The sequence below is a fragment of the Neopsephotus bourkii genome, unplaced genomic scaffold (assembly GCF_033783945.1).
Source record: "Neopsephotus bourkii isolate Nb327-2 ecotype Australia unplaced genomic scaffold, CSIRO-AGI_Nbou_v1 NB_873, whole genome shotgun sequence".
NCBI lineage: Eukaryota > Metazoa > Chordata > Aves > Psittaciformes > Psittacidae > Neopsephotus > Neopsephotus bourkii.
Window position 1 is genome coordinate 3,669,791 of NW_026901367.1, and position 25,969 is coordinate 3,695,759.

Genomic DNA, 25,969 nt, shown 5'->3' on the forward strand with positions numbered 1-25,969 from the left:
TCCCTCATGCACCTCATTTGCCATCATCCTGTGTAGCCATGGGAACAGGATGCTCCAGAGGAGCACCTGCCTCCCTGGTGTGAGGCCCTCGGGAAATGCAGGTAGTTCTGGATGCATCCTGCCTTTGTTACTGCACCGAGCCACGGACCAGCCACATCTCATTTCTGCTGCACAGAGCTGTCTCATTAAGGTGATGGTTTTCCAGTGTTTGCTTTAGTGATGCTGCGCCGTACAGGCAGCTTGCTACTGAGTGCATAGCCTGCTGCTCCCAGTGTGTTTGGACTCTGTGGGTTCCTTGTTGGGTTGTTCAGGGTTTTTTATTTCTTTTCAATAATGGAGGTGTAGGTGTTTTTGTAATGCAGTTGGAAAGCCCCATGCTTGGTTACAGTGGTGTTGGTGACGCCCCTTGGCTTGTGTGACTCTGTGGTGAGAGCAGCCAGGAACAGTCACCTCTTCCTTTCCCAGCTCTCTTGGGAAGAAGGCAGGGCTGTGGGAATTGCTGGATCCTACAGGCTTTCTTGTGAAAAGCTTCTTGCTTTCGCTCAGTAAAGCAAGTTTTAATCTGAGTATGAAGATTGGCACAGGAAACCCAAAGAACCACTGGACAAACACGAAAAATTACCATTTATGTTCTGTGCAATAGACCATGTATTTCGACTGAGATACTTAATCCTTTCATGCAGAGATTACAGTTACTTCTCTGACGCTTGTTAGAACCGTAATTTTAAAATCAGTCCTAATGTAATACTTAATCTGAGATTTGTAATCCTTTTGTTCATGGCCATTACAGTTCCATGATTTTTTAATGTCCTGGGGAAGAAGAGTGTTTTTCAGTGGGTTGCCTCTGTAAAGAGATCTCTACCTTCACTTCGAGCCAAACACAACTAAATGATGCTGGAGCTGTGACTTGTGGTTTGTGTTTGGTCCACGGCATTGTCTCCTGTTGTGGTTCCACACATCCCCAGCTCTGCCCATAGCACACATGCATTCCCCAGCTGCTGCCTGCATCCCCGGTGGGTGTTTCATGTGTGCTGCTGAAATGTGCTAAACCTGCTGTTCCCGTGGTCCTGCAAGGGCAGACCGGCGTGTGCCAAAGGAGAGCAGCAGGGCTCTGTTGGATTCTCACATTAACTTAGTCGGAAGCAGGTGCCACCTAATCAGAATGTTGGACCCATGCTGTGCCCATTCTTGACATCTGACGTGCACAAGAGACCTGCTTGCCCTGATCATAGAATCATAGAACAGCTTGGGTTGGAAGGGACACTGGTTGTCTTCCTTCTTTCCACATAAACCAGCCTGCACTGGGCTTCAACTTTGCAAGTCTGACTTGACATAAAACTGCATTTCCTGGTTGTGTTCCTGCTGGCCCAGACTCTAAACCTCATCTGGTTCTGTTTGTTTTAAATGAAGGAAGCCCCACCAAAAAACCCCAAACAGTATTCAAGGAAGTAACAGTTACTGTCCTCCCGTGTTCACTTACCAGGGGAGTTGCCAGTGTTCTAGCTTGTGAACCAAGCTGTTTTCTAGCCTGATACTCCTTAGATTTTGACACTTTATGTGGTATTGCACTCAAGCCAGTTAAATACAACTGGGGGAGACTCATGGCCAAAACCAGATTTGTGACAACAATGAGGTCATTGAAAATACATGTCCAGTACACAAGTCAGCACATAAGCACATAAGTCCAGCCTGCTCTGTTCTGCCAGCCTGGTGTTAACACTTGCTGAAGTGGCCCACCGTGATCTTGCTGCCTGCAGCAGCTTCGGCTCAGCACCTTCAGCAGATGCAGCAGTGTGTCCTTCCCCACTGCCTCCAGGAGGGTTAGAGGAAGTGTGACAGCAGCCTCTTCACGTTCGCTTTTCCACTCCTTACTCGTTTCAGTCCCCTTCGGCCTTTTCTCTCAAACATGATCTTGGGAGGACAAAAGAAAATTCCCTGTCACCTTTTTGGGCTGTGGTTGTTTCCTGTAAGAATCAGAACAGAGAAGCAGCTTTTGTCCCTGCCTGTGGGTACCGGGACATGGATGTGCCTTGCCATTCTTGTTTTTCCTGGAGACAGTGCAGACCCACCCCTCACATATTTGAATGATCATGTAAAAGCTCTCAGAAGGATTTTCCTAAGCTAAAACTGATGGATGGGATGTCACCCAGACTGGGGATGTTTCTGGTGAGCACTGCCTGTGGTGCAGAAACTGCGTGATCTGAGAAAACAGGGAGAACACAGAGGAGGCAAAGACCGTGCATGTGTCATGAGTGGAAGCAGATGCTGAAGTGACCTGATTTGGCTTCTGAGTGTGTGCTTTTTATGGGGTGGTTGTCTCCTCGCCACCCTCATTGGGCCTTGCCCCTCTTCAGGAGGGCTTCTCTGCCACAACAGAGGCAGATTGCGGGAAGCCCGAGCAGCCATATGATGCCCTGTGCTCTGTGACTGTAGATTATGTCTAATGTAGAAGATGCACTCGATTCATTGGGATGGTGTTGTACAGATTAGTGCTCTGAAAGGCATTACTGTGTATTTGGGGAGGGAAAATGATGGCATAACCCACTGCAGATTAATACGATTAGCAGGTCCAAAAATCCAGGCTGAAGTTGGGCACCCACTATCCACTGAATTCAGTGGGATTTGGCCACATAACTCTCTGGGGTTGTTTCTGATCCTTCCTCCTGCGATGCACAATGTCTGTGAGCCATTTGCTTCCTTTGTCTCGGTTCATACAGTTACTGTTGGTACCACGTCAGCAGGTAGTGCTGCCTTTACAAGATCAAGATCTTTGCTGCACCCAGCAGAGCTGTAGCCTTGGAACTGTGCTGGCGTTTCTGGTCCTCTGTGCCATTTTGCAATGTAAGAGTTTCATAAAGTGTAAATTATTTATGTTTATAAGTAGTGATAGAGGAGCACAAAAACTGTCCTAAGTGGCAAGCTAGCACCAAGTCTTCAAGATGGTGTCAGAATGATCTACTGTGATAAATTCCTATCTCTAATCCTGAAAAAGAATATGCTTGAATGATTTTTGAGCTTGAAAAGCTTTCACAGCTGAGATTGTCACAGAAATCACTGCCTTCTGCAGCAAAGTTGTAACTAAATTCTGGCCTGTTAGACTCTGCGAGTTTGGGAGACTTGGGGGGTGTAAACTTGGTGCTGAAAGTTAAAGCAAGAACAGGACCCCAGAGGTCATTTTTATTGCTGCTTTCCTCCCAGGAAAAAAAATACTGTGGTCTCCTCCCATCAGCTGACCCTCAGCAGTAAAGCACAGAGAGAAGCAAAGCAGGAGACTGCTGGTGGTGGGAGAATAACTGTGCTTCAACAGGATCATGGCACTGACTTTCTACAGATACTGGCCACTTCACTCTAGTTAGTAACTTGAGCCGCACTACTTGTAAAAACAGTTCTGTAGTGGTACATGGCACATGTTACATTGATCTTTAAAGCAGTTTTGTCTCACTTTGAGAGTGGAAAGATGAATAACGTAATGCCTGTGAGTGACACTGTGAAAATGAAAGGGGTTTATGCATGCTTTTCCTGCTGTACGGGACCAGATACCAGAATGACTTCTTCCTTGGGCGGTTTGCCTTCAGGCACAGTACAGGTAACTCTACAGGTGAGGAGCTCTATCTTTAAAACAAACAAACAACTAAATAGACACAACCAAAGCACTGCAAACCTAGCAAAATAGTATGGAGATGCATGTTTCCAGAGCGAGGTGGTTTACATGATCCATGCACCATGGGCAGCCTTCCACAACCACTCTTTTTGGACAAGGCTGGCTTGTGCTCAGCTGCCGCAGCCCAGTATTACAGGTTGATGTCCTGAGCCTCACCTGTTTGCATGCCCCAGACTTAGGGATCTCTCCTCTGCATGCATACATGCTTTCACAAGTATGTAGCAGTGAATAAACCATTGCTGATCCCGCTGGGATTTGGACCCAAGGTGGTAACATAGACTCTCTGTGGCAGGGTTTCGGCAGCACGTTCAGACAGGTTGTTTTCTAGTTCCTATGGGGAAGCCAGCTCTAGCAGGTACACTGCATACCTGACACTGAGGAGTGCTGCAAGGGATGATGTGTCCACACCAGTAAACTAGAGCGGGCAGGGACATGGGCACCAGCCTGGCTATGATGTGTGCTCTGTCAGGGAGCTGACTTGCTTTTCCCCTGTGCCAATGAGCATTTTCCTATCTGATGGCAGGGCGTGCATCAAGGCAGGGGATAGAGATTCTTCCCCCTGGACAGTGTGGACCAGTCCCTAGGAAAGACAAGAGTTCAGCTGCATGGATGTAAGCCATGCTGTGCTGTTTGCCTGTTGGGACAGACATCAAGGCCTTAGCATCTTCTGTTTGGAAATACAGAAGTGCCTTTCTGTTTAATAATACAGAAATACAGATTAAATGTTTTTTGCATGAAATGGAAGAGTTGATTTGCCAAGTGTCCTTTCAAGTCTTGTGTCCCCCCTTAGCTTTCAGTCATTTGGAAGTTGTTCCTGTGCGGTGCTTAGCAAGAGTTATCACTGGGATCCCAGATGACATGGCAGTGCACTTCAGCTGCAGAAAACAAGCTCCTTTCCCCTTTTTCAAAGCTGTAGCTTTTCAAAAACTACTCCTCCTCAAGGGTTTGGATTTTCACAGAATGCAGTCATAAAACAACCCTTGTTCTGTGCAACAGGGGGGAAAAGGGAGGCAAAAATATTTAAGTGTGGCTTAGCAATATCCAGAGAATTAAAACAAAAAAGAATTCCTTATGATGATGATGATAAAATGTTGGCAGCTTTTGACAGCTTGCAGGAACTTTTGGATAAATACTTCATCATCTTCCTATTAAACCCAGAGTCCCCCATGGATTCTTCTTGCAAGGCCATTTTATTGTTTTGTTAAAGCATACACCACCACAAAGCAGGAGGAGTTGGGGTGCTGCAGTCTGCTTCTGCTTCACAACCTCCACACTCAAGGTTTTCTCTTTTCTTTTGCAGGCCGTGTATATGTTTTATGCTTTGGCAATAGTCTGCGATGATTTCTTTGTTCCTTCGTTGGAAAAGATTTGCGAGGTAAGTATTAGAAGATTGTAGCAGTTACTTAACCTGTAGCAGCAGTTCTCAAGAGCCTCATAACATGATGATGGAGTATTTACTGTTGTCCTAGTGCGTTCCCCAATTCTTGCTTAGCTGCTCAGCACAGTGTGTGTGTGCTGGCTCAGCTTCATGTTCTTGCTCACAGGAGATGAGCTGGGAGTCTACTGGTGGGTAAACTCAGCTGAGACTCTCTCTTGAAAGGTAGCAGTGGCTCTGAAATAGTAATTCCAGTATCTGCATCATAGCACTGCTTTAAAATGAGAGCGATTTGTAACATAGTGAGAAATGTTCTTTGGAGCAGCGATTCCCAGGCTGAGCCCCATGTGGTGGGCTCCCAGAAGCGCTACCTTCAGTGTGGGAGCTTGTCCTGTGCCCTATGGCTTGCTGCTGATGTGCTCCTGCCTCTCCAGCTGAGCAACCCTGCCCCTGAGGTAGGATCCAGGCAGCGGAGACTGTGAGAGAGCTGGGATGTCATTTGTGTGTTATGTGGGGAGCAGCACTTTGGTTCAGTTACAGCTTTGAGCATGTCACAGTTCTCCTGAGATCTGGGAGATGACAACCTTTTATTTCTTGACTTCTGCATGGAAATACGGATCCACGGGGTGTTTCTGAGTTTCATGTACCATTAACTTGGAACTTAGGGACTCCTAAGGGTCAGACTGGGAAAGCAAAAACATGCACAGGAGAGTTTACAAGTGTTGGTATTTAAAACCAAACCAAAACACACCCAGGAAGGGGAAGATGCCAGGCTCTCAGCTGGTTGCCTGAGAGCCGAGTCCTGCCCTCATGTGGGTCCTGGCCCTGTGGAACTGGGGGGATACATCCCGCTGCCCAACTGGTGAGGACCTGCACACCACCAGTGCCTTCACACTGGGGTTTACTGGCTCTGGGTGCAGCCACCAACAACTGGCTCTGCTTAGTGAGCAGACCTGCACCACAGCTGGGCTGTCTGCTTGGACTTTGGTTAGAAATGAAGTCAAGAGGGACATGGAGCTGTTGGAGCAAGTGCAGAGGAGGCCACGAGGATGCTCAGGGGCTGGAGCACCTCCTGTATGGAGACAGGCTGAGAAAGTTGGGGCTGTTCAGCCTAGAGAAGAGAAGGCTGCGTGGAGACCTCAGAGCAGCTTCCAGTATCTGAAGGGGGCTACAGGGATGCTGGGGAGGGAATCTTCATCAAGGTTCAAACTTAAACAGGGGAAGTTCAGGTTGGATTTAGTAAGAAATTCTTTACTCTCAAACTGGGAGCAGATGGGTCTGTGGAGCATTGGCTCCTGTTACAGCTCTGCCTTCGGCTGAGTGACCTTAGGGTCCTATATCATAGAATAGTTAGGGTTGGAAAGGACCTTAAGATCATCAAGTTCCAACCCCCCTACCATGGGCAGGGACACCTCACTCTAAGCCATATTACCCAAGGCCTCGTCCAACCTAGCCTTGAACACTGCCAGGGATGGAGCATTCACAACCTCCCTGGGCAACCCATTCCAGTGCCTCAGCACCCTCACAGGAAAGAATTTCCTCCTTCTATCCAATCTAAACTTTCCCTGTTTAAGTTTTAACCCATTACCCCTTGTCCTACCTGAACTTCCCCTGTTTAAGTTTGAAGTCATCACCCCTTGTCCTATCACTAAGGTCCCTGATGTGAAAGAGAAGACTTAGCAATAGAACAACAGTTGAGCATACTTGTATTAAGAAGTTGCTGTTGAGAAGCAAAATACTATGTCATTAGAGGTTATCAATATGCATCATATAAATGGATCAGAATTTTACTGTTCATGTTGCTCCTTCATTCTCTCAAGAAAGAGGTTTTTCTCGGCTCCTAGGTGACCATTTGGGACATTTGAGTCCCTTTATCTATGTATTTTAAGCATAATTGAGCATTTTTGTAATTATATGATGCAAAAGAAATACACATTCCTATTTCCTGCTCCAATTCCATGTGATTTTATCAGTCCAGAATGGCTTGCCTTTCCTTTCATGGTTTTTCATGGTTTGTCCTTGGTGTTAGCACTCAAAAATGCATGGGAAAAGGCTCGGGTCACTTCACAAAGGCCTCTGCAGCCGTTGGGCATATGAACTCTTGCCTGGTTTTCTAGCAAAGGGAAGGTTTTATCCCTGCCTGATAGCCACAGATGCTACCACCAACCAAGACCACCTGAGGCCTCCTCCATCACCTGATAAGGCCTGGGATGTTTTCAGGGGTGTTCACTTGTTTGTTAACTCACAAAAAATAATGGAGAGGGAGGGAGAGGGGAGAGAGCCCTTTGCTGGAATCACATCCAAGAGGTTGTACTGCCTATGGCAGTACCTATGATTGCAGCTTACCTTCCCATCAACTGTGGATGGTAGTGACTTGCTGCAGACCTAAGATCTACTGCCAGTAATCCCCCCACTGACAGTCATATCCAGCACAAAAGAAATCGGACCTCTTGCCTGAAGGCTTTTTTGCGCTTGGAGGTCAGCGAGCAGCAGTTCTACAGTGGATCGTAGTTTAGATGCACTAACTCTAAAATAAACACCCTTTTTCTGGCTTAGCTTCTTCTAGTTTGGCAAGTGGTTCTTGAGTCGAACCAACAAGGCATTTGCACTCCCAGGTGTGTGTACTGAGATGAGATTTTCCTCCAGAACACTTGCTAGGGTAGACATCACGCTCTGCCTTGGTTCAGAGGTACTTACGTGAATTCCTGATTTTCAGTTGTTTTCTAAGCTAACTTGTACTTCCTGTGCCCAGCCACTCTCCGTTACTGGTGTAGCAGAGTGGTTACTTGCCACAAGTAACGGCATACATCAATTGGAAACATTTCTCTGCAAATACCAGAGACGGTATCTGCCTCCCGTATAGCATGCTGCATTTCCTTCTCTACTGTATTAACTTAATCATCATCTGCATTGCAGTAAATTATCTAGGAACTGTCCTCGAGAGAACCTACTATAGGTTTAAATTAACCCATCCCCACAGGTAGTCATAGAATCACAGAATAATTTCGGTTGGAAGGGACCTTAAAGCTCATCTAGTTCCAACCCCCCTGCAGTGAGCAGGGACGCCATCAACTAGATGAGGTTGCCCAGAACCGCATCCAACCTGGCCTGGGGTGTCTCCAGGGATGGTGCATCAGCTGCTTTCCTTGGCTGATGGTCTTGTGTTTCAGAAGACACCATCGAGTTGCAGACCGGCTGTTGTAGGATGATTGTGTCTACGTTTCCATAGAGAATCCTGCAGAAGAAACTGGCCTTTGGGGATCTGCTTGTCATCCTAACTTCTACAGTAGCTTTAATTCTATATAAAATCATTTTCCATAAAGCTCTATTTAATCAAGTTCCACAAGCTTTTATAGTAGTGTAACAATGCTGTGGTCTCCTGCTTGAAAAGCACCCCTGCTGAGGTCACCTCTTTTCCTTTTTCCTTGTTCTCATAACAAGGGAAAAAGGAAAATGCAATTTTTCTGTTACACATGTACAGTCAGTGGATAGAGTTACGTTCTCTTATGGGCCCAGAACATCCATTAGGGGAGCTTCAATCCAGATAAGGTTGGTGGGAAGATTTCTGCAATCTTGTCTCTGTGCAAATGTGCTTTGGTAATGATAAAGTTGCACCAGTACGGAGGGAGGAGGGAAGGGGGAGGCTTCCTCCATCCTGCCGGGCTTGGAGTGCTGCCTGGAGCAGTTTTGGTAGGGAAACCTCCCACCACCCTGAGCTGCCTTCCCGTGCTTGTACCACGGCAGCCACACGTGTGAGCAAGACAGCTCTGTGTAGTAACAGCTCAGCACTTTATGGCTGTGTGGTGGAGGATGGCTTTTTATAGCTACTCATTAAACTGTGGAAGGTGCCAGCAAAGCATGTGGGCTGTAACAGCCTCGATGTGTTTGCTGAGCAGTGGCGTGTGCAGATGGAGCAGTGGGAACGCAGAAAACATAAAGGAAGTAATTAACCAAGTAAATCTTTGGAAACAGTGTGTGCCGATGACGATTTCATAGAGTAGTGGGTCTTTTCCCTTCCAGAACCCCCTGGTTTATATAGCCCCTGGGCACTGCAAGGGGAAGGCTGTAGAAGGTAAGCATCCTTAATGGCCATCCAAGTGTAAAGGGGTGGGGAGATGTTAAATGTCCAGGGCTGAAATGATACCAGGGAAGGCAGCTGGGGGTGAACCAGCCCTAACCTTTAGGGCCAAGTAAATGAAACAAGGTGTGTATGGTGGGGTCGTGGAGGAGACAAAGGGCTGTGACTGGTGAAACTGCCTGGCTCTTTCTGTCCTCTGTAAAGGGTATCACTGCCACAACCTGCCCTCTCGACCAGGAGGTGCTCACTTAAGTAGCCAATTCCTGTGATGACTTTTTCCCTTCACTTAAACTCCATTAATGTAAAACTTTACACCCGGGCAGTTTCCCACTCTTTCTGTTTCTGGTTGAATTCCTGCAGCCTCCCAGTGTTGTGATGAATGTCTCTGATGTGTTTTTCTGCAGCGCTTGCATCTTAGCGAAGATGTGGCTGGGGCAACTTTTATGGCCGCAGGAAGCTCTGCTCCTGAGTTGTTTACATCTGTCATAGGTAACTAAATGCTGCTGCTTCTTGAAACCCCCACGTTTCCATGCCTGGTTTTGGGGAGTTGAAATGAGATTGCTGAGTGCCTGCACCATTCATTTATAATCCCTGGACCTTCCCTCATGGGCACACATAGGATTAGTTGTGGGGAATCCTCACTAGATGAAGTGGCTCTCAAAAGGTGACATTGTCCCACAGCAGGGCTGCCTTGGAAATGGTTTGATGTGACTCTGTCAAACCAGGGCCAGCAGGGAGGTGGAGGTCACTGTAACTGTCTGTTAATGTCCCCCTCTGTAGCACAACCAACCTGCACATACAGCCTTGTCCCCTCCTGTCCCTTGTCCTGTGCTATCTGCACACTGTCCCAGGACATAGCATGAAAGGATGCACTGCCAGCCTCCTGGGCTGGCACCCAGGTGAACTCCTTGTGTTCTGTCATCTCCACTCTGGTTAGTCTTCTAACACTGCTTCCCTCTTGGAAACCCAGAGTGGGGAGGACAGAGGGTTTGGGATGCTTTCTCACAGCAACAGGTTAATCAGAGCATCACACTACCAAAGCAGCTGTCTGCTTATGGGAAGTGTTATGGGATTCAGCAGTCCTAAAGTGTGTGAAACCTGGGAAACTCCTGTGGTCCTTCAACAGCCCTGAGCTACAAGGGGACTGCAGTCATCTGTTACAAAGTGATGCTCTATGTATGTATTTATATATGCTGCCTGGTGCAAGGGAAGAGTGTTCTTGCAGTTTTACTCACCCCCATGTCTGTTGGCAGGTGATCATCAAAGCAGCAATTGGGAGATTAAGGTGGGCACTGCATTATTGAGGAGAATTACTCAGCTTAGATACTTTCTCTAGAAGATAATTCTAGTTCACTCACAGCTATCAGATGCAGAGCACAAATTACTTCTCGCAAAGCTGCATACTCTGCAGAGAGGTCTGATTACACGCAAAGCCTTAAGATGTAGGAGTTTAAATTGGATCAAGTTGGGGTTGTATTCCAGTTAAGGATAGTGCAGTTGCAAAGTGAAAATAGAACCAGGTTCCATCAGGCAGCTTAGAGGAGTCTTAATGGTCTGATCATTATCTGGCTGTGCAGTCCACCAGATACTGTGGAGTGTCCCTTGGCGAGTGACTGCTTCCGTGGAACATGTTTCTGAGAAAGGATAAAGTGGAAAAAAATATCTAAACTCTGCTGGAACTTTAAAGGCAAGTGGTGAGTTCAAGCAGCCTGACAGCCAGTGGGAGATGGAGTGGTATTTTTAGGCTGACTTCTTAAGGAAAGAATTCTGTGCAGCACCATGATGCATGTGTCTGTCAGTTTGTCTCCCCCACGTTAACCTCATTGGCCAATTTTAACCAGATTTGACAGAAGAGTTCTGAAAGGAGCTTGAAACACAGTACCATAACTCATCCTGAGAGGCAACATTCAACTTGTAAGTAGCTAGTGGCCAGGCATCTCTGAATCAGCTCCAGCTCAACCTTCTGCTTGCCTGCTGAAGCCAGGGGGGATGGGGCTATGGGGGAGAGCAGAATACCACTGAGGGAATGTTGTATGGGAGATAGCCTCCTGCAGATTTGTGTCCGACCAGCTGCTCCCATGGAGCTTACTGTCTTCTGTGATGTGTGCTTCCGTAATGTCGGATCACAAGACCAGGAGGTTGGCGACTTAGACATGCCTGAGGTGTTTGGTTTCCATTAGACAATCTGTCCAGGTCCCCTCAGAAAGCAAGTTCTGGCACCTTTATTCACCCTAGTACCTTTCTCTGCAAGTTGCCCCTATGAGAACAAGTGGGAGAACTGGTACGTGCCTTTAGAATCATTAATGGGGTGTGAGGGCTGCAATTTGCTGTGCAGATTTTATGGAAAACTTCTGCTCTTCCCAGTTCACGCAGTTTGCCTTGAACTTGTTTTTCAGGTGTTTTTATCACGAAGGGAGACGTAGGCGTTGGAACCATCGTAGGCTCGGCTGTGTTCAACATTCTCTGTATTATTGGCGTGTGTGGGCTTTTTGCAGGACAGGTAAGAGCATTTAACAGTTCCTAACGGCTCTTGCTTCATCCCGTGCCTCTGCTGTACTGTGAATCAGCTGCCTGGTTCACAACCTTGCCACGCATTTCTCCAGCTTTGTTCTTTTAATAGGCCCTACACTATTCCTCTTGCATTTTCCAAATGAAAAGCAGAACAGCAAATGTCAACTGAGGCATTTTGAGCTACCCAAGGTGTGTGGGTGGTCAAAGGAATAAAAGTTGGTTATTTAACATCTCCTGTTGGTAGCTATTGAAGAAAGTATTGTGACGTTTGTATCTGGTTCTTCTAGACCAGAGGAGCCAGGAAATGTCTGTGCCTCTGGCCGGTTAAAGTGTACTTCAGTGAGCCGTGCAAGATGCCTCTGGAAGAATAATGACACTTCTGGAGCATCACTATGATGCTGCCTTTGTGCAAGATCATTTTAGATACACGTGCTGAGCTGGCACAGTGTTGTTGGTGACTGCCATGAGTTATGAAGTTGGATGAGAAAGATGTAGTTTATCTCATGAATTATATCCAGAATCACAGAATGCTTTACTTGGCAAGGGACCTCTGGAGGTCTCTGATCGAAAGCCTTCACCACCCTGACCCCCCAGCTCAAAGCAGGGCTGATTTCAGAGTTGGACCAGGTTGCTCAGGGCCTTATCCAGTCAGGTTTTGAATACTTCCAAGGATGCCAAAACTTTTTTCCTCACTAGCAGTAAAGCTATCTGTTCTTAGTATAATTTCTGACTGTTTTCCAGCGTGTCAAACTGCTTGTGACAACACAAGCTGTTCATCTGAAATTAAAGTAATTAAGCTGTGAGAACTGAGCTGCTGTCGGAGTTGTAGACATGATTGACTGTATATTTAAATATCTGAATCTGCATTCACCTTAGCACTTGCCAACGTGCCCAGTATTCCTACAGTCTGACAAGATGTTCTTTGAAATGTTATTGTGCAGACTCACGTGTAACAAGGAGAAGCAGGATAACATCATGGATACAGGGCAGTAGGATAACTAGCTCCGGAAAGACTTAAAAGAAGGGGCCTGTATAATCTGGTCAGTATGGGAAAGCATGTAGAGAGATTAGGCTTTCCTGGGAAAGTTCATAGTCCAGTTTGATTTGCAAGAGCAATGGGCTCTGTCAGGATGAAGGGGGTGAACATTTTCACTATGGGGAAGCTTCAGGAAAAGCCCAGAGTACTCTTTAACCACCTAAGCTCCCTTGATTTCAGTGGGAACGTGCAGCTGAAAGCTACACAGGCTCCATGTGTTAGTGGTTCTACTGGAACTCTTACTACGAAAGCCTGGTTAATCCAGGCCAATATTTAATCACCAAAGCTTTCTCAGGGCATGAAGCTGTGTTCTCCTGTAATGAGTAGGCCATTTTGCTCAGGTTGCTTTTTTCAAGCAAATGAAGATGATTAACTGTTTAGCACGATGGCAGAGAAGCTGATTCTTGATTTTCACTCCCCACAGTATTGATTGCATGCTTCAGACCTGCTAAAAATGTAGCTACAAATCACAGCTTTCAGTGGAAAAGGCTTGCAAGGGTTTAGTGGTTGATGGAGAATGTCAGTCTTCTGGAGAGACCAATTTACAGGTGGGAGATGTTTGTTCCTGAGGAGTATAACACAGCTGAGATGCTCTTGTAAATGCCTTCAGCCTTCCAGGTCTGGTAGCTTTCAGAAGTTCAGAGTGGGGATTGGCTGCTGTAAGTCATCCTAAGCTTGATCTTTGAGTCTCTTGAGCCAGTAATTGAGATTTCAATTGACTTGTCCCAGTTTTGTTTTCCTTGACTCTGCTGGTGATTTGCATGTGGTTCTGTCAAGTCACTTAATGTCTATTCACTGAAGCTTAACCCATGGAGGGTGAGAGAAAACTGGAATGACTGTATGGAATCATCATTTAAATGAGCAAGTAAGAAACCTCAATTTAATTAATTCCAATATTCTAGATAAAGCTTCATTTTGGTTTGTGCTTTTCATTTTTTCTTCTCCCAACCCTTCACCAAAAAGTCATTCACTTCTACTGATGTGATTCCTCTTCTTGTTTTGTGTTAGTATTAATAGGAATTTGGTTTTATTATCGATAATGCCTCTATAGATGCACTAACATAGGTGCTAAATTTAGTTGGTGTTCGGATACCAGTTCTGCTGTGGCCCTGGCCCTCAGGTTGGAGTTGCCTTGTACTGGGACGGGTGAGCCTGGAGGCAGCCCATTGCGCTGGCCAAGGCGCTGGCTCTGCTCCTGCTCAGAGCAGGGTTTTCTGTGGTTTTCTCTTTTGAACTCAGACCTGCAGGCTCAGCAGCTGGAGTCCTCTGGTTCCAGATAAGACCAGTGAGTCAATGAGCAGGGGTTTACAGCCAAGCTTTGCTGTCTTGTGAGTTTTTCCCAAGGCTGCTCAGGACACAGACCTGTTTTCTGCCATGGAAAGCAAGGTTCAGGCATCTTGGTTTGAGGCTGGAAGGCTTTGGGGTTTGTCAGGTGAGAGGAAAGAGGCAGAGAATTAAGCCCATGCCTGTGGCAGTTTAAACCCAGTGATGCGCATGTGGAATTTGTGTTCATCAGAACCTGTCACTAAAAGTGTGGCTGTAAAGAGGTGGCTGCTGCAGACTGCCAGGCTGGACAGGGAGGGCTGGTGCCCTGTTCCCCTCTGTCTGCTTGTCACATGGGATGCTCTGGCAGGGAGGGACAATTTGTCGATGATCACAGCACCCATTTCCACAAGGGGATTTGCAGAGGTGGTGCAGGTAGTCTCACCCTTGCTTCCCTGTAACACGTGCCAGCAGCAGCAGCAGTTTCCAGCAGGAGTGTTCATGTGTGGATGAGGGCAGTCTGCAGCCGCAGCTGCGGCCACGTGCTGGGATCCCGCTGGCTGGCCAGCTCCCTTTTGGATGCCGGCTTGCTTGGAGATACTGGCAGTCCGGGAGGTGGGTGGGGAGCAGCGCTCAGGAAACCATAACCCTGTGCCAGGGCTGCTCCATTCCCTCCTGGGGTGCTCAGCTCAGACGCAGGGGAGGAAATGTCCCTGTGTTGGGGGATTTTGGGGCACTGCGGGGTGCTCGGGAGTGCTGTATTGCTGCTGGGCTGGGAAGCCCCCACTCAGACCCACGGGGCACTTCTGCAGCCTTGCCATGAGCGTTCTTTATTGTTGCAGAACTGTTCAGTATCATGAAAAAGCTTTTTTGTTGGGGTTTTGTTTGGTTGGTTGGTTTTGTTGGGGTTTTGACTGGGGAAAAGGTTGCATTGCAAGCCACTGACCAGCTCTGGCCAGTACAGGTTTTATTTTTAAATCAGGCTGTAGTATGGGTGTGCTATGTTGGATGTGCTATTCTTTGGCTTAAGAAAATACTGGATTTGGCTACATGCACACAAACCCACAGCCCCAAAAAGCTGGATTGCATTTGTTTGAACACCAACTCAAACTGATTATTTTTCTAAGCCTTTAATGGCTGTTTTGTGCACACTTCTCAGAATAAATCAGAATAGACATCCCGTTGCTGGAACTGGGGAAGGAAAGTGTGATGCCCACACCTCTTTATGACACTACACAGCTAAAAACTGCACTGAAAGAGCGTTATTAAGGTTGAAAGTCAAACGCTGAAAAGTTAGAAAATAAGAGAATTAAGGTTCCTTGTGCAACCTTAATTTGCCCCCCTGGTGTGTTCACATTATTATAGAGTCTTTAATTACAGGCTCCCATGCTGGTTTCCCCACAGGGTCCCTGCCACCCTCAGAGCACAGAATGGACTTGGCTCACTTAATGAGCAGCTTTTCATTATTTAGTTTCTCTTCATTGTTCAGTGTGTGTCCTTGTGCCTTATTTACCCAGCTCTGATCACGCCCTCTTCCAGAGGCAGAGTTATTAATTTCCTCTTGAACTTGTGCCGATCTCTATTGTATCTGAGCCGTTGATGAACAATTAATAATTTCCCCCAAACCTCTGTGAGATGAAAGGATGTTTTAAAGATGGGGAAACAAAGCGCATAGATTAAATACAAAAGAATAACTCGTCGTTTTAGAGGCCAATTAGAGCTGGCACGGGCCTGTTTTTCCCCCGAATGCACAGTGTCCTGTGGCATGCTTTTTGTTCAGAGAGCAGATGCCTCTGGCTCTAGCTGCTGCTCCTGCTGCTCCAGCTCAGCACTGCACAAGGGTTTTCATGCTGGGCTGACTTCAGTTTAAGTGGCCACCTCAGTGTCCATGCAGCCCAGCCCTCCTTGGGAGCATTCAGCTGCTTTAGCCAGATGAGCCCTTTTTCTTCCTAGGTCCTAGCTCATGTTCCACCTTCTGCAAGGGGACACACAAAACACCTCTCGTAATGAGCCCTAGCTTCATCCCTAGGACCACTCTTAACTTGAATTGAGCAAGCAACTTAACTAATTAATCTCCTAGCATTTAGTGCTTGCTTTTGCTAGTGTGATGCTGTTCCTTCTAAGCACTCAGATGTTCCTGGTTTCTTTCCATTTGATCTGTGCCCCAGACCTCCCTTATCCGTCCCTCATTTCTTGTGACTTGAGAGAAAAGCTTTCTCTGGACAGATTTTTCTCACCAGATCATGGATCCACCCCATAGCTGTCTCTCAAGCACCCAGCTTTCCACCAGTCTAGATCCTGGATTTCCACCAGAGGTCTAGATCCTTTCTCCTCTCCCCACCTCACCCCTCTGCTCTGTGACTCCTTGACCCAGCTCTCTCCTGGCTAACTTCATCCATGGCAGGGAGGCACCTTTGGAGGTACAAGATCTTGTTCTAGAGTCAAGGCAATCGCGTTTTCTGCTGCAGTCTTCTCCCACAGCTGCAGATTTGGTGTGTCCCACGGGCAGTGATGCTGGCGACACATCTGCCCTTACTCTGCCCTTGGCTGGAGGACCTCCCCACCCCTGCCTCGTAATCCCAGCAGAAACACAGCCATTGCAGGAGGTTTCCTTGTGGACACATCTCTGAAACTCTCAAAGGCCTGTCTCACAGCTCCCGTACCCAGAATGGCAAGTGTGAAATGGGAAGCCCTCCTTGCCCCACACACACATCAGGTCTCAGGCGACGCTGCATCTCGATGAGACACACTCCTGTGCTGCTCATCACCTCTGCCTTTGGAGTGGGAGGTTTTCTATCCTCTGGTTGTGCTGGAAACGGGTGTCAGGAGCTGTGGGGGTCTGAGCTGCGCTGCCCGTGGGTTCCCACGTGGGGTTTGCTGATCCACAGCTGAGCCCTGCCTGTCTTTGCCCTGGCTCGTGTAGGAAGATGCTGCAGTGAGCTGGCGCTGTGAGAAGGTGCAAAGTGCTTAGTGCTGAGCCGTCAGCCTGAAGTAGCTCAGGAGCAAGCTGGCAGAAGCTCTCGATCAAGGCAGTAATTAGAAAAGCTTTCACTTCATTTATGTATGTATTTCATTTTGGAACTTTAAGGAATTTATCACCTTGGTTGCCCCAGTCCTGCAAGTTGCAGCCAAACTCATTTCTGCAGACAGGGCTGCTCGCAGGATGGGTGTCTGAAAGCCACACAACTTGTTCATACCATCTGCTGTTAAGCCTCACTTTTTGGGTTTCCAAATCTCTGTGGTAGTGTTGTAAGGCTCCTGAAGAGCTGCTCTCATAACTAAAAAAATAACTGATGCAGATGAAAATCAGCTGCAGTGCATCGTTGTGCTCCTTTTTCCTTTGTGGCCCAGCCAGAAAAGGACAAAGTTGGGCTGGAAACTGGATTGCTTTGGATGTCAACAGACTGGAGAGATTAACCATGTGACTGTCGTGCGCCAGCCCGGAGCTGAAGTTGTGCGTTACAAACTCTGGGGAAGGATTAACAAATGCAAGCAAGCAAAATTGATTTAAACAACTATGAAGACGTTCTGTTAGTGTTAAGCATTATAACCCCCTTGTGTCCCTTTGTTGTTAAACAGTGCTGAAAATTGGAAGAAGTTTCAGATCCAGTGTAAGTCAGAGGCAGCTGTACCCATCAGACCCTTACAAGCTGGTGGGGTTCTTACTGATTGCAAAACCATGGTGGTTCTAGATTATGTAAAAACTCTGTGCTGTGACATGTTACTTCACAGTAGAAATGTGTGTTTCAGGAGCCTGAAAGAGACTTGATTTTCAGTTCAGTCAGTGCTGATGACACTTTGGGAGTTGCCAGGGAGGAATCTGGGCTGGAAGGAGCTTTTAGTTTTTGTCTTTCTGTCTCTTCTCACTGATGTGAGCAATGAAACCCCCTGAGGTCTTGATCCTTGGCACAGGAGGAGCAGTGTTCTCAAAGTGATGGTCGGTGCAGGCTGCCTGTGTTTCTGATGATCAAACCGCCTGTGAAGGCTGGGTTTTCTAAACTAGCCCAGGTCCCTTTAAAGTGTCTTAAACTGGGTCTCTGGAAGCTGAAGAACTCAACCTCTGATGGGTTTTGAAATCTCTGGCCAAGGCATATTTAGAGAGATATATAACATTTACTGTTCTGAACGGCTGGGTGCAGCCTTCCTGGTTGTGGCACTGAGCCTTACCATCCTCCTTTCTTCTTGCATCCTGTTGTAGTATTCTGCTGATGTCTTACGTGCACACACACCAAGGAAGATTTGCCTTATTTCATCCAGGCAGTAGGTGCAATTTTTAAGTCACAGATAGGTTTAGTATATGGAAATATGCAGAGAATGGTCCTAGTTTCCCAAATGCTGATGTAGAGCAGGTGGGCTGTGTGCTTCATCACTTGTCGATAGGCCTGTGACACTAACGCATGTCCTCTCAATTGTACAGCTAAGTCATATAACCCAAACATTGTTTATTTAGCTGCTGTATCTGCTTTGCTTTCTACTGGCAAAGGGAGGGTATGAGAAAGGAAGAGAATGTTGCAAGAGGTGAAACAGTAGCAGATGCAGCTCTTCAAACCCAAGTTCAGCAGCACTTTCTGGGGCTGCATGCTTGATAGCAGGGATGGCATACAGGCATGGTGTCTGCAGTCTGTGTTGTGATGGATTGTGTCAGCCTTCTTCCATGACACTGAAACAACCGTGCGTGGGGAGCTTGACCTTAGCCCAGGGTCCCCTCCAAGCCCCAGTCGCTCTGTCCTGGCTTCTCTCACTCTTGTGTTTGTGCTTCACAGTTTCTCCCCTCCTTCCACTGCCCTCTCATCGTCCTTGGCAGTGAGGATGTGTGATTCTCGGAAGCGGTCAGTGCTTGCTTAATTCAGCTCTCGTTCAAGCCAGCAGAGTTTGTTCAGTTCTGGAAATTCCCCTGTCCAGACTCTCCTCTTTTTTGCAGCTCTGCTGCTCTCTCCTGCATGCGATCCAGTCCTCATCTGTCCTCAGCCAGCACTTTTGCTTCTGCAGCCTTTTGCCATGGTACAGAAGAGAGTGATGGATGAGGTTAGTGACAAGTGCTTAAGTGAAAGCAGCATAACCATGAGTTGCAAGTCACTCTGGCATTAAACAGCGATTTTTAATCTGCACAGCTTAATTTGCTAGTTACCATTTGACTGCTGTTTTCCGGTTGAGTTCTAGTTTTTCCATTTCACCTTTCCCCAGAACAAGCCACCCTGCTCAGGGTGGAGCAGGGGACCACAGATGCGGAATTATACCCCAAATGTTCTTGGTTTTTTAGAGGCTATTCCAGTTATTTCTTCTGTCAGAGAGTCTCATGGGTGGCCACGCATCATTCCTCAATACACTGGAGTGAAAAAGGACTACACTGACCATGTGAAATGCCTCATGTTCCAGTGGTATTCTTTTACCTGAGGAAATAAGCTAAATTGAGAAGGCTCTCCTGTGCCTGAGTCATGGTAAACCCTTGTGTAAGCTGAGAATCCCTCTCAAAATCATCAGCTGATGTGCACTCAGTTTTATCTCAGTGTGAAAACATACCTGAGAGTTTTATAGGAGCTGCAGTTCCATTTCCTCAGGTGAGGAAACGGAACAGAGATTTAATAACCAGGTAGAACATTGTTTATTGAAGAGACTGAGACTTCTGTAATCTATTTTTACTCTAGTTCTGTCATACAGATGCCTTGCGTGTATCTTAATCTTTTAAGCCCTAATTTCACCGACAGCTGGGACTGGACTCATTACCGATCTTTGGCTTTATGATTGCTTTCATGGCTTTTTTCTTTCCTTCTCTTGGCTTGTTGAGGAGTTTGGGGAAGGGAGAGCTGGGATGCTGGGGGTTTTATTCATGGGTCTGTGGCCATCGGTGGAAAACATGTAAAACTGCAGCGAAGTAGTTTAAGGAGAACTTAATGTGAAGTGCTGGGGCTGTATGCTGCTCTCATAGACTGCGGTACAATGGGGTTTTGTGCTGGTGACATGTTTTAGTGGCTGCAGGCCTGCTCTTTCACTGATAGAAGGGTAAGCAAGAAAGGAACACAGTAATAAGCCAGACAAGGATCCCGCACTGAGACTTCCACTGAAGACAGAGTTTGTCCAGAAGTCACCGTTGTGGTTCGCATGGGAACGTAGAACCTCTGGCTCAGCCACGTGTACGTGAAACCCTGGGTATCAGAAGAGCACTGGGGGGGGTGCTTCCCACTGTCCCACAGGAAGTCAGGCAGGAAGAAAGCAGGGTAGACTGCAGACAGGGTAGAAAGCTGTCATGGGGTTTCAGGACAGAGAGGCACCAGTTAATACAGAGGTGCTGGCTGAGGGTCCTCTGAGAGGCTGCAGCCTGTCTGTATGCCAGTATAAAGGCCTTGCACACCCCCGGGATTAGGAGGGTGCTCCCTGCTGCAGGAGCAGTGAGTAGAGCTGCAGCCTCAGCTCCCTTTCCTGCTGCTGCTTTGGCAGGCAGCTGAATGGGCTCCTCTGCCTCTTGTATCCTTCTCTGTGTTTTATCAGAGCTGTCGAGGAGGATGTTCACCCACTGTAAAAGCAGCAGAGTGCTCCTTTTCCCTGGGGTTTTCCTGCTGGAATGTTTGGCACTGGCAGACAACAGAGCAACTCTGAGTGACAGCACAAGTTAGATTCCTTTCCAGCTGCCCGTTTAACACAAGCGTTATCTTGGGAATGGAGGACTTGTGGATTTATAGCGAATTTGTACCCAGTGTGGGAGCAGGCATGGTTTGTGTTAACCAGAAAACATTAAAAAGTGACTTTGTCCTGTTCTCCATGTCATGTCTTGTCTCCATGATGCTGCTACATAGCAGCATCCTGTGTGTGGTGAATAAGCTCTGTCAGAGGTACCTGTTACACCATAAACCTTTTGGTCTCCTTTTGGAGAGGTCAGATGAACTCTGCAAGCCTTTTGTCTTGTGGTTTGTGGTGTCAGGCAGCTGGCATCTGCATCTAAGTCCAACCAGAAACCTCACAGTGAGACAGGACCTCCTGATGGGGTTTTTTACCTCATAAGGTCCTTGTTGCTGTTGTGGTAGCACCTGCAGCCTCTGTCGTGAATTAGAACTGCACAGTACTGTGTGTTACGCAAATACAGAGCCAGAACACAGAGCTCTTGAGCCTGACAGCTTCTGACCAGAGGGTATGGCGAGAGACAGCAAGAGGGACCGAGCGGGCAGAGGGGGAGGCATGAGGAGACTGTGATGGGGCAGCGATGTGGACACAGCAAACCGCATCAGCCTTAACACATGATGGGTGATTCAAGGGCTGTGTGGGGACAGGAAGGGCTTGGCACTGGTGAAGTGTTTACAGGAAGCTCCTCTCAGGCCAAGGGACAACATGACAGTACTCACAGAAGACTCTTTTCTTCAGGAAGATGCGATGGGGACCAGTGTGATGGACAGATCAGGTGCCAGGATTGCTGTCTGGATGGTGAATGATCCAGGACTGCTCTGGCCATCACAGACGTTGCTGTGGTTGTTTTATATTAGCGTTTCGAAACCTTCACAGAGTTACATTCGGTGGTAGGATACAAACAGGGGAGGCAACCAAAGCTGGAAATGGATTCTTGTCAACATCAAAATAAGTCTAGTTCCTAATCACCATTAAACACCATTACTGTTTGAAATCAGGTTTTCTCTCTCACAGTTCACACACAGATCAACACTATGGACTTACCATTGGTGGGATTATTTCTTAAATAGTTTGTAGTGTAAAAGCAAGAGAAATCACAAAATTTGTTTTTCTGTCTGGCAAGGCCAGTCTGACAAGACTGGGAAATGTTCACCCTGTGTACGCCTTCCTGTACCACTGTCCTTGAATCCTGCTGCGAGTGCTGCCTGGAATTGCAGGCAATGTCTGCAGATGCAGGTCTTTGGGGTCCTGCTGCCTTGGCTCTGCGGGAAGCTGAGCTAAAGAGACATGCTGATCTGAATAACTCATGGACAATTATGAGTACCAGTTGAGCAGGGAAGTATTTTTGGCTTTGTCCTGAGGTCTGGAGAATGTCCACTGCTTGCATTCTGAGAATGTCACAGAGACAGATTGCTGCCGCAGTCATGAAAATATCAAGAGCTGCTTAAAAAACCCAAATATTCTTGGGGAAATAATGAGAATAAATTGGGCTGGTCCACAGTGTACGAGCCAGCAGCTGGAGCAGCGGCTGAACTCTGGAGAGGATGGCTAACCAGTGGTAAAATTAGGGGGCTGGTAATTGGAAGGAAGCTTTCCTTTCAGTGAGTCCATTAGATCAGAGCTGCTTAGCAATTACTGGCTTAGAGAGAAATGGATTTTAAGGCCTGGATTTCTTTGTGCCCAACCTGTGTTTGTGTTTTATGTTTTGCTGAACTTGTTGGGGAGGTGTTCAGCGTTGGTCAGAGCCCGAGCAAGCCTGGTGTCTTCACCAAGAGGTACTTGGGGAAGGTTGTGCTCAGGGCACTGAGCTGGATACTGGCAGTGTCCTGGGACGCTGGGACAGCCATGACCCCAGCAAGCAGGGCACACGCAGCGCGTGGGTGCAGGTCAGCACCGCGGGGTGCAGAAGGGAGCACTGCCATCTGCTCCGGGTGGGTGGCTCAGCCCGGGACGTCCCGCGCAGGAGCCTGGCGCTGCCGCGGGCTGCCGGATGGCTTTCCAGGCAGGAGCCTGTCTCCAGTCCCAGCTGTGGCCGCGTGCTTGGGGATGCTGGGAGGGAGCGTGGGACCAGGCGCTGCCGCTGGGCTGCCATGAGACAGCGCCGTGTGCCGGGCCGGGCCCTTGGCAGCAGCCCCGCCTGCCCTGCCTTGCCCCTTGCCCTGGGGCTGCCCCAGCCCCAGCAGGAGCTTTCCCTTCCCTGCGGCTCCGCGCGCCTCCGCAGCGCTCTGAGTCCAGCTCCTCGCTAAGCGGCCGGAGGGCTTTGGGCTTTGGGCTTTGCTCTGGGTGATGGTTCTGCTCCCGCCGGGGACCAGGCGAGAAAGCAGGAATACGCATGGCTGACTCTCAAGTCCATGGCTGAGTCTGGCAGATGATCTCTGTGGGAGCAGCAAGGCCAGGGGAGGATACCCTGTGATCTCTGCTGTATTTGATTTGCAGCTAATGATTATTAGCTTCTGATTGACCGATTTGCTCATTGCAGGTAGGATTTAATAGTGCATAAAACAAGGGAAGTGTTGTGAAAATGAGCTTGTGGGTCCTGATGAACAGGCGGTTGCTCTCTTTTCAGAAACTGCTGGATCAGTTATCTCAGGAAATTCCTTTGTGCCTTATAGCTTCATTGCAGTCACTGTAGGACTGATACACTGAGCAGTGAGAGAAAGTGCATGCAGAATATTAAACACACAGTTGCTATTTCCCACCTTCTGTTTGGTCATGACATTTCAAAACAGCACAAGGGCTGCAGCTGCTGAGTCACAGACACCCCCTTTAGCTCCCCCTTTGCAGTTTTTTGGCTGATTCTGTGTCTGAATTACAGAGAGGGTTGAAGTGGCACCAGAAGCTCACCACCCTCTAAGCCATACCAAGTCCTTGGTATGGGATTTCCAGCCCATGCCTCTTAGCTCAGGCAGAACCCTAAGTGATGCTGGTGAAAATGAGGCCAAGGTCAACCACCAGCTCTAGGCCTGGACCAATTCACAAAGGCTCAGGGACTTGCCTGCCATAGCCTGACATATGGGAGCAACACCTTAACTGCACATATACCCATGCACGTACACCCATGCAGGACCAGGAGTGAGCCAGGCTGTATCATGACACCATCTCTGTGGTGGGCAGCAGCCAGAATGGTTGGTGCTGGTCTCTGTAACGATGAAGGGCTTGGAGGAACTGCCCCAGAGGTTTGCTCACATTCCAAAAAAAAGCTCCATGATTTTTAAGTGCCGCAATCTGTAGGAAGTGTAAGAATCCCTTTGCGTCTCTGCTTCACACACATCTCTCTCTAACTGCAGTGACCTTTCAGATTTGCATGAACCTGTATTCAGCCGAAGAAAAGGCAGTGGAACCTATTAAATTGTACCAGAGCATGGTGAGGTGGGTTTTCTTCTGATTTCTACCCAGCACTGACACAGATGACAAGCTGCTCAATTAAATAACTGGAATTTTGCAAGTGAAGCCCAATTCTATAACATAAATGTTCTAGAACATAGAAGGGTCTGTCCTTGTAGGCAGGTTTTGCTGTATCTGATCAAGTCATTTCCCTCTCTCCCACGTACCTGGTGGAGAAAATGTCTTGGTCGTTTCATGGGAGATATTTTAATTTTCTGCTTGGCCTGACTGAGCAGCTGTGACAGGAGGATGAGTTGGTTGGATTTGCATAGGATCATTAAGATCCAATAATGATGTTTATTGCTGAGATAGCTGCCATTTATATTCATGCAAAGCAAGTAAATTAAACCTCAGATGATATCACTGTTATTACCAATGCAGTTAATGACATCAAAGCCCATCAGTAAGTGGAGATTTCACAGTGGACTGTAGGTAGTTCTCTTCCTGAATCTCTGGGCCTGCCAGAGCAGTGGTCGGCTGTGTGAGAACGGTAGGCTCTCTTCAAAGGAATGTTGATTGGGTTGTTTACTGGTGCCGTGTTTGGACAGAGGAGGACTGGGATCCACACGATACTAAGCGGCATCACTTCCACGTTCTGGGACTATGCCTGTGTTGCATCCAAATGGGTGAACAGCAAAATATGTGTGTGCCATGAAGCTTCTCCCTCCCTAGATCTCTTCAGGTGTGGCTCAGATACTTCAGCTGATCAGCTCTGCTGTGACCAGTCTCTCTTCAGTGAGTTGAAGCAGTGCTGGGTTTGGTTGCTGGGAGGTAAAACCGGGGCTTTGCTGGGGACTGTTCGGCAATCCATGAGGAAGTGAAGTGCTGCTGAGTTTCATTTTCCCACCCTCTTCAGGATGAGATCTGGTACCTGAGGTAGAGCCCTTTTCATTGTTTTTATCATTCCAAATGCATGTATTAGCTACCAACTACTGCCAGCCTGATTGCCCTGAAAACCTATCCCCAGGCTCCACCTGACTTCACTACTTACTGTACCACTGGAAAGCAGTTACTTACCTTACTTTGAGATCCTATTGTATTGTCACAGGGCTAATGTGGAATTGTGCTTAACAGTAATGTCAGGACAACAGCCCCTTCTGGAGGGGACGCCACCAGGCTTGAAGAGCCATCCCTGGGCTCTGAGGTTGCTCCTGCGAACCAGGAGTAGCGTGTGAGGAGGTTCCCAATGTGTGTCTTGCTGCAGCTGACTGGAGAGGCTGATACAACACAGGGCTGGCTGGTTGTGAGGTTACAGGGTGCCTGCAAGGTATCACACTGAGCAAGAGTTTTGTCAGTCAGCACAGAGAAGCATTCAAAAACCAGATCCCAGCCTCTGTTAGGGAGGTGTAAGAGCTTCCCTAGCTGCGTCTGCATCAGAGAAAGGCAGCATGAAGACTAATCCAGATCCTCTGCTTCTGGATGCCTTTTGACAAGCCCTTAATGAGAACTTGAATGTATGGAATGAGGACTTGAGGGAGCAGTATCTGCTGTGAAAGCACCCAGCTGCCTGCCTGCTCCTCTCATCCCCAGCCTAACAGAGCCTGGCAGTGATACCTATTCCCTTGGCTTCCTGTTTCTGAGGAGCAGGAAAGACAGCAGCAGGGAAAAGGGTCTTGTGTTTGCTGCCCGCTCTCTTAACCTATCATTCACCATTGCCGGGTAAGGCTGGTTCAGTTTGCATTCATTTTTCAGGTTGTAGCCAACCATTAAAAGAAAAAGATGCTTCTGCAGAAAAGAGCTTTGTGGCTTCAGCACAGCCTCATTCAAACTGTGTGGAGTAAGATTCCAGACTGGTATTAATTTGGAAACACCCTTGGACCTCAGAGCTGCACAGAAGGCCAACCCAAAATAGTGACCATGGTCAGTCACTAAGGAACACTTGGTTGTGGTGCAGTGCTGTAGGAGATATGTCTGTGTTAAAACTCTAATGAATTAGAGAAGTTCTATCACTTCCCTTTAAAACTCATGAGACATGGTCATCTTTGTACAAAACCACGTTCTGCTGAATGGCAGTCTCTCTGTAAAGATCTAACATCAGTGAAGCAA

At 47.7% G+C, this 25,969-nt stretch overlaps 1 protein-coding gene across 6 annotated transcripts in view; it reads left to right on the forward strand.

Annotated features, from left to right (window-relative positions):
- Window positions 1-25,969, forward strand: part of SLC24A3 (solute carrier family 24 member 3) — a 181,061-nt gene that overhangs the window by 96,962 nt on the left and 58,130 nt on the right. For all 6 annotated transcript variants that reach the window (XM_061356932.1, XM_061356933.1, XM_061356934.1 and 3 more), the window contains exons 4-6: window positions 4,962-5,036; window positions 9,519-9,603; window positions 11,511-11,614. In XM_061356932.1, coding sequence (XP_061212916.1) covers window positions 4,962-5,036; window positions 9,519-9,603; window positions 11,511-11,614 — 264 coding nt within the window. The remainder of the gene's footprint in view (window positions 1-4,961; window positions 5,037-9,518; window positions 9,604-11,510; window positions 11,615-25,969) is intronic.